This window comes from Salmo salar, chromosome ssa19, assembly GCF_905237065.1.
Source record: "Salmo salar chromosome ssa19, Ssal_v3.1, whole genome shotgun sequence".
NCBI classification, from domain to species: domain Eukaryota; kingdom Metazoa; phylum Chordata; class Actinopteri; order Salmoniformes; family Salmonidae; genus Salmo; species Salmo salar.
Genome location: NC_059460.1, coordinates 56,959,795 through 56,968,809, shown reverse-complemented (window position 1 = coordinate 56,968,809; position 9,015 = coordinate 56,959,795). Strand labels below are relative to the sequence as shown.

The 9,015-nt window shown below is 41.7% G+C and overlaps 1 protein-coding gene across 3 annotated transcripts; it reads right to left on the bottom strand.

Moving 5' to 3' along the window:
• Positions 1-863: 863 nt before the first annotated feature.
• On the bottom strand, positions 864-8,673 carry LOC106579378 (interleukin-21 receptor). 3 transcript variants are annotated; one of them, XR_006760747.1, is made up of 9 exons: positions 8,483-8,673; positions 7,297-7,441; positions 6,752-6,954; positions 4,889-5,049; positions 4,635-4,803; positions 4,436-4,523; positions 4,248-4,326; positions 3,477-4,156; positions 864-981 (listed from the first exon to the last, which is right to left on the bottom strand). XR_006760747.1 is itself a non-coding variant. In XM_014159218.2 (8 exons), the coding sequence occupies exons 1-8, from the start codon at positions 8,550-8,552 to the stop codon at positions 3,737-3,739; spliced, it is 1,335 nt and encodes a 444-aa protein (XP_014014693.1). In that variant the 5' UTR covers positions 8,553-8,673; the 3' UTR covers positions 3,335-3,736. The 3 variants fall into 3 exon arrangements, 2 of the variants coding, with proteins under 2 accessions (XP_014014694.1, XP_014014693.1); XM_014159218.2 differs by lacking the exon at positions 864-981 and having other exon boundaries at positions 3,335-4,156; XM_014159219.2 differs by lacking the exons at positions 864-981; positions 7,297-7,441 and having other exon boundaries at positions 3,321-4,156; positions 8,483-8,661.
• Positions 8,674-9,015: the final 342 nt, after the last annotated feature.

Sequence of the window (9,015 nt, the reverse complement as noted above, 5' to 3'; positions counted from 1 at the left end):
TCCATTAATTCCTATGGAGGACTGCTCTTATTAGGGAGTGGCAATATGGCCGACCGGTGGCTTCCAAGCCTCTCAATGACCAATACATGGCATCTGCTATCCAGGGTTTATATACATCATTGATTGAATTAGAGAAGTGTCTTGTCCAGGGTTTTCGGTCCCAAACTCGGTCCCATCATGAAGCTTTGATTATTTGAATCAGGTGTGTAGTGCTAGGGCAAAAAGGTGCTGTGGGGGTGGGGTCATACCATGGATAATTTATAGTACTAAAGGCCAAATTCAATATTCTAACAAATACATAGAAAAATATATAACATATATATATTTTAATTATATATGTATGTATATATATATATATATATATATATATATATATATATAACAAATACATAAAAAATATATATTATATATTTTATATATATATATATATAATTTTTTTAAATTATATATATATATATATAACAAATACATAAAAAAAAGATATTCTATATTTTTTATACATAACACATTCATAAATGGAAAAAAAGACAGTCAAACTATGTATCATAAGGAATAGGGTTTTGAAGTGTCTGTCCTATATCTAGGAGATATAAGAAAGCTCAGGAAATATATATATACTGAACAAAAATGTAAACACAACATGCAACAATTTCAATGATTTTACTGAGTTACAGTTCATATAAGGAAATCAGACTTTTTAAATATATTCATTAGGCCCTAATCTATAGATTTCACATGACTGGGCAGGGGCACAGCCATGGGTGGGCCTTGGAAGGCATAGGCCCACCCACTGGGGAGCCAGGCCCAGCTAATCAGAATGAGTTTTTCCTAACAAGACAGAAATTCTTCTCTTCATCAACTGTCCGGGTGGCTGGCCACAGACAATCCCACAGGTGAAGAAGCCAGATGTGGAGGTCCTGGGCTGGCATGGTTACACGTGGTCTGCACTTGTAACTCCGGTTGGACATGCTGCCAAATTCTCTAAAATGACATTGGAGGCGGCTTATGGTAGAGAAATGAACATTAAATTCTCTAGCAACAGCTCTGGTGGACATTCCTACAGCCAGCATGCCAATTGCATGCTCCCTCAAAACTTGAGACATCTGTGGCAAAACAATTGTGTTGTGTAACAAAACTGCACATTTTAGAGTGGCCTTTTATTGTCCAAAGCACAAGGTGCACCTGTGTAATGATCATGCCGTTTAATCAGCTTCTTGATATGCCACACCTGTCAGGTGGGTGGATTATCTTGGCAAAGGAGAAATTCTCACAGGGATGTAAACAAATTTGTGCACAAATTTTGAGAGAAATAAGCTTTTTGTGCGTATGGAAAATTTCTGGGATCCTTTATTTCAGCTCATGAAACATGGGATCAACACTTTATATGTGTCATTGTCGTGTGTTTAGGTGGCAGGGAAGTCAGGCGCAGGAGAAACCAACTTGGTGTAACTGGAGTAGTTTCATTATTATAAAACAAACTCCAAGAAACCAACGTACATAAAAATAAACATGGGTAAACATACCCGTCGCACACCTATACAAAATTCACGAACACATAACCACAAACAATCTCCGACAAGGACATTGAGGGAAAACAGAGGGTTAAATACACAGCATGTAATTAATGGGATTGGAACCAGGTGTGTAGGAAGACAAGACAAAACCAATGGAAAATGAAAAATGGATCAATGATGGCTAGAAGACCGGTGACGTCGACCGCCGAGCACCACCCGAACAAGGAGGGGCATCGACTTCGGTAGAAGTCGTGACACTATGTTGCATTTATATTTTTGTTCATTATATACTGCTCAAAAAAATAAAGGGAACACTTAAACAACACATCCTAGATCTGAATGAAATAAATAATCTTATTAAATACTTTTTTCTTTACATAGTTGAATGTGCTGACAACAAAATCACACAAAAATAATCAATGGAAATCCAATGTATCAACCCATGGAGGTCTGGATTTGGAGTCACACTCAAAATTAAAGTGGAAAACCACACAGGCTGATCCAACTTTGATGTATTGTCCTTAAAACAAGTCAAAATGAGGCTCAGTAGTGTGTGTGGCCTCCACGTGCCTGTATGACCTCCCTACAATGCCTGGGCATGCTCCTGATGAGGTAGCGGATGGTCTCCTGAGGGATCTCCTCCCAGACCTGGACTAAAGCATCCGCCAACTCCTGGACAGTCTGTGGTGCAACGTGGCGTTGGTGGATGGAGCGAGAAATTATGTCCCAGATGTGCTCAATTGGATTCAGGTCTGGGGAACTGGCAGGCCAGTCCATAGCATCAATGCCTTCCTCTTGCAGGAACTGCTGACACACTCCAGCCACATGAGGTCTAGCATTGTCTTGCATTAGGAGGAACCCAGGGCCAACCGCACCAGCATATGGTCTCACAAGGGGTCTGAGGATCTCATCTCGGTACCTAATGGCAGTCAGGCTACCTCTGGCGAGCACATGGAGGGCTGTGCGGCCCCCCAAAGAAATGCCACCCCATACCATCACTGACCCACCACCAAACCGGTCATGCTGGAGGATGTTGCAGGCAGCAGAACGTTCTCCACGGCATCTCCAGACTCTGTCACGTCTGTCACGTGCTCAGTGTGAACCTGCTTTCATCTGTGAAGAGCACAGGGCGCCAGAGGCGAGTTTGCCAATCATGGTGTTCTCTGGCAAATGCCAAACGTCTTGCACAGTGTTGGGCTGTAAGCACAACCCCCAATTGTGGACGTCGGGCCCTCATACCACCCTCATGGTGTTTCTGTTTCTGACCGTTTGAGCAGACACATGCACATTTGTGGCCTGCTGGAGGTCATTTTGCAGGGCTCTGGCAGTGCTTCTCCTGCTCCTTCTTGCACAAAGGCGGAGGTAGCGGTCCTGCTGCTGGGTTGTTGCCCTCCTACGGCCTCCTCCACGTCTCCTGATGTACTGGCCTGTCTCCTGGTAGCGCCTCCATGCTCTGGACACTACGCTGACAGACACAGCAAACCTTCTTGCCACAGCTCGCATTGATGTGCCATCCTGGATGAGCTGCACTACCTGAGCCACTTGTGTGGGTTGTAGACTCCGTGTCATGCTACCACTAGAGTGAAAGCACCGGCAGCATTCAAAAGTGACCAAAACATCAGACAGGAAGCATAGGAACTGAGAAGTGGTCTGTGGTCCCCACCTGCAGAACCACTCCTTTATTGGGGGTGTCTTGCTAATTGCCTATAATTTCCACCTGTTGTCTATTCCATTTGCACAACAGCATGTGAAATTTATTGTCAATCGGTGTTGCTTCCTAAGTGGACAGTTTGATTTCACAGAAGTGTGATTGACTTGGAGTTACATTGTGTTGTTTAAGTGTTCCCTTTATTTTTTTGAGCAGTGTATATAATATATGTTTGTTTTTTTTACACATATTTAACCCCTCAATTTTGTTGGCACAAAACTTCCTCCATATTTCCATTCATTTGTATGGGTTACCTTTAGATGAATCTTGTGTCACTTGTGGGGGTCAAACCGTTCGCTTGCTACAGACGTTTTCGTGAGACGACCGATTTTCGGGATGTCTCCTGGTCTAACAGCGCTGTAGCTCTGCCAATTTCCACCGCAGATGTGGAAGGGAGACATGGGCGGATCTGGTGGATTGAGACGCAGCCCATACAAAAACATATCTCTAGCTTAAACTGACGGATTTTGATTGGGATTTTGTATTGTGTTGCTTAGATTGACGCACCGGTGCGTCAATAGATTCTAGGGGTAACTTCCTGACAATTCCCAGTGTCTGATAGGGTGCAGTAGTCACTGCAGCTGTACACGTTGCTGTACCAGGCACACTCCTGCTCCAGAGATGTGGTGCTGTGCAGCCAACACCCCGAGTCTGCTTCGATGGTGCTCTCTGGCTCACTCAGAGACACACTCTTCAGTGGGCCTCTGGGTGCCGGGAGTGGTGACCTCAGAGATACAGCATAAGCAATTCCCAGGTAAAGCACATCAGACACTGGGTTAGACAGGTTGTCGCTGGGGCCCTCCTGGATCATGTGATGGGGCACCAGTGAGGAGTGGTCATCCAGGACCGGTATGGTCTCAGTCAGGGTGTCGATTCGCAAGGTTTCCTCTGTCTTGAGTAAGTCTGCCCCAGAGCCTGGGGTCACAACCCAGCTCTACAACCACAATAACCACAGTGTGTTAGTGTAATGTTCACGTCTCGTTGAGAAGTATTAATACATCAAGGGTGACATAAGACTTCCTTACCCTGAAGTCCCCCTCACAGTCAGCATAAAGGGACTGGAAGTATGGTGCTGGAGTTGGGATGAAGATGGATTTATTCAACCTGCAATATATGAGAAGTTTCCACACCCCATGAATTATGTGATAAAACACATGCATCTGTTCTTCCACCCACTGTAAATGTCACCAAAGGTAAGGTAATCCAAACGTACCTTACAATTGGAATGTAGCACAGAATTAGCAGTACTGGAACCAGCACACATAAGATGGCAGTAAATGTGTTTGTTGGAAGTTCTCCGACTAAGGGGACAAAGAACATTGGAACAGCATTAGCCTGAAGAAACACAAAACAGGCAAGTAGTGGGCTCAAATTGTTCTGGTAAAGTTCCTAATGTCTTGACAGAACCATACCTTTTTGTGTGGGATCAGTCCTCCAATGAGCCTCCGATGCCCATTCACTCCACTGGCCTTGAAACTGTTGTTGGTTGGGGATGGACCTCACGTTTACAGTGTACTCTGTGTCTGGCTCAAAATTTTCATTGTTCACTGAGATGTTAGTTGAGTGGCGAACTTCGACAACCTGTGGGGAAAAATACGAGGAAATAGATCCATTTATTCTCCGGCTTTATTTTAGAAACATCTTTAGCAGTATTTGAGTGTCTTACGTTGCCTTGGTGGCCACTTCTGTAGAACCAGAGTTGGTACTTCAGGTTGTCAGTCAGAAGATTGCCAAATTCTAAATACTTCTCATAGCTACTCATCCAGGTAACATGGTATTGACTTGACATCCGGTTGATGGTGAGATTGAATGGTGGATTGGGTTTGACTGGGGAGAGAAAGACACTTATGTCAAAGATTTGGGAGGAATTAAAGTGTCCACAAAAATAAAAGCTTCCCATGGCCGGTCTGCTCATTAGGCAGTATTAAGCGGTCGTCTACGGCAGCAGATTGACGAGGGCGGCATTTTCTGAGCTAAACTGACCAAGACGCAACTTCAACAACAACACATAAAATCTCATATAATTCTGCCCAAAAACAATAACAATTTCTCTCATCCAGTGGCATATGGGCTTTTTAGGTGAGCGCTGATGCCGCCCTGTGATAAGCAGTGTCCATTCCTAGTGCGCCTATCCAGGGTGCTGTTGGAGAGACACATCGCTGCGCGGCTCCACCAACGTTCCGCAAAAAAATGATCTAACATAAATCATGTAGCAGATATGGGATATGGTTGAAAGAGTAGCCTACAGTCTGGAGATAAAATGTATGACAATGTAATGAGATGGACACTTTTTACATCATGCAGGTTTCTCTGATCAAATAGCCTAACCTAAATGGTGCTCAATCAAATAAAAAAATGCGCTGTTATGTTAACAAACATCATATCCTACAAACAGGACAGGTCAAGGTAAAATGGACAGTATGGAATGGACAACCACAACCACAACTGAGTCAATCACCACCTTCCGGAGACACCTAAAACCCCACCTCTTTAAGGAATACCTGGGATAGGATAAAGTAATCCTTCTAACCCCCCCTTAAAAGATTTAGATGCACTATTGTAAAGTGGTTGTTCCACTGGATATTATAAGGTGAATGCACCAATTTGTAAGTCGCTCTGGATAAGAGCGTCTGCTAAATGACTTAAATGTAAATGTAAACTGTTGTCCAAGAGTTTCACCCCATTGTCATGATCAGTGGTTTCAAGTTTGTATCCGTATCCAAACATAGACGTCTATAAATTACTTATTTTCAACCTACATTCAGAACAAAAAATTAGCCTGATTCCAACATCCGGAAAATACATATTTTCAACGTCTGGAAAATAGTAATTTTCAACATCCATTTACGTCATTTAGCAGACGCTCTTATCCAGAGCGACTTACAGTAGTGAATGCATACATTTCATACAATTTCATACATTTTTTTTTTTTTTTTTCTGTGCTGGGAATCGAACCCACAACCCTGGTGTTGCAAACACCATGCTCGGAAAATAAGTATTTTCAACTTTTATTCAGAACCACAAAATTAACCTGATGTCATCGACCTGGAAAATATGTATTTTAAACATATGGAAAATACCTTTTCACTTTTCATTCAGAACCTAAAATGAACCTAACTTCAACTTCTGGAAAATACATCTTCATGACGTCTTTTCTACTTAATTTTGCTTACTGGGACCATTCTAGTTTTGGTGGGCAGCATTTTTTGGTCTAGCCTAGGGCGGCAGAATGGCAAGGACTGGCCGGTTATGATTTACTTTACAGTGCCATTATTACTGTGTAATGATTCCTGTAATTACAGTGTACCATGTACTGTAATTACTCATTATTACGCTGTAATTACAATACTTGTTATACTGTAATTACATGAGTAATTGCACAGTAATAATGGCACTGTAAAGTAAAGTGTTTCCTAGCTTCCCGAACCAACAACTTCAACAAGTAGCTATGCTTGTCAATTGAAGTTTGCATGTGGGTAGGCATATCACAAAGTCCTGTTTGTATTGTAATACTGTAATAAGCACTTACTATGCTTTACTGGCATGTATTCCTTATCCAGCAAGGTGGCGGTTATATGTCCATTGCTTCTGTTGTGATAGAGAGTGATCTTAAAACTTGAAGTGTCAAAAAAAAAATCTGGCTCCTCATCAGGATCTGGATCAACAGCAGAATCTGGATGTGAAGTGTCCAATGAACAGGAGTAATAGCCATCGTTTTTCCTCAGCTTCCCACTGTGTAATGAGTGGAAGTGAACAGGAAAAAAATAAAGCAGGAATCAATATAAAGTTATAACATATCATTTACACACATTGCCTCAGTGTGTACTGTGTATACAGTGGTTCTTAACCTGGGGTACATGGCCTATCCACAGGGGGTACTTCGGAAGACTAATAAGAGCATAGCCCACTGCTAAAATGCACACGAGGGGTTACTTAGTCGGTACTCCAGGCAGAGCAAATGTGGTAGGGGGTAGACTAGGGGTACATTAACCAAAAAAGGTTGAGAACCACTATACTAATACATTTCAATTACTGTACTCAAATTTGAGCAATATGAAATAGTGGGGGTCTCACCCATCAAATACTGTCCCAAAAGTGAGGTCCTCAATGCGCAGCCAGTAAGAGGACTGGTCTGTATGAGCAACCTCTGGCAGGATGCTCAGGGAACAGTTAATGGTGAACAGGTAATCACTTACACAGTCAAGGCTATATTCATGACCTGGAAGAGTCCACATGAAATACAACTGTATAAGCACTGAAAACACACAATGGTGCTTTACACCTGGGTTTCACAAACTCAGTCCTGAGGCTCCCCCCTTGGTGCACGTTTAGTTTTTTACCCTAGCGCTATACAGCTGATTCAAATAATCAAAGCTTAATGATGAGTTGGTTATTTGAGTAAGATGTGTAGTGCCAGGGCAAAAACCAAAACGTGCACCAAGGGGGGAGCCTCAGGACTGAGTTTGGGAAACCCTGCTACACTAACCACAATATCCTTATCTCGCACACCACAGAGAAATACGCCATTCACACATAAATTCAACACAATATGTCAAATATATAAATTCTATGTTTTGATGCATTGCAGGATTAAACAGAGGTGTGATCAAATTAATACACTTCCTTATAAAGAAATACAAAATGTATTTAGCAAAGAATGAATTACATGTACGTTATATCGCATTTATTTCACACAGAATCTGTAATGGCTTGCAAACCATTACAGACTACACACAGACACCCTCAACTTACAATAGACATCAGTCAATATTACATTTATTTGATAATCGAGCATGTTTTGTTTCTCATATTTAAAGTTGATCATTTATTCTCCAAATTGTTTAACCGTAAACCCATGCCATTTATTGTTATATACATTTTTTTTTTAAACGACTTGCTCTTGTTCTTGATCAGTGGAACTAAACCTGACACAGGTGATGGTGATAAGTGAGTTAATTAACACAAAGCTTATAAAAAAGAGGCGAGTTCAGCAGGACACAACATTTTGGAATGTTCAGATAGAAATATGTTACGTAGAACAAACATGCATCTCTGACATGTAGAACAAAGTAATAATGTCTGCTCTATTCATGGCATTTCTGTCTGCGACATTCGACAACGTTCAGCAACTGAACGTGGCCCAGGTGTGTGCCAGTTTTTCAAAAGGGTATGTCTTGTAGTCTTCTGCTAATGTGGTGTTATACAAGCATAGAACTGTTTATTAACTTAGATAAATGTTAATTGTAAATGAGGTGTTTACCTGTTGTGGTATAATTCCCATTCAGGCAGACGATACTGTAAGACAGGACAATGGTGAGGAGCAGCCACATACTTCTGTATTCCCTGGGACACGTCTGTTGTTAACATAGATCAGGTATGGCATTACGTTGCTCTACTTTGACCTGACCTGGTCTTGTACCAAAGGAGCTTGACTAAAGTCTCTATGACAAAATAACTTGATGCCTGAAACTGAAAGTGGGAGGAGGATCCAGATTGTGACGTTATTCTGATAGCTATCACCCTCCGCTGTCATATGAGGTGGAGGAGGTTTTTTATATAAGAGCAGTTTGTGGGGGACTTGAAGAGTTGATTAAGTGGGTGGTGTGCTGTGTAACCGTCATTCAACTTTAAATAGATTCAACACTAACATACAGTGTAAAATGTGTAGAGCAAAAAGCTATTAAGTTGTCAGATGATTGACAGTTGCCTGCTTTAATTAAGAGTTTATCATCCACTTTGTTTATTAAATAATATCCATATTTAATTAATTAAAAATTGTTCTGTTGACCTTTG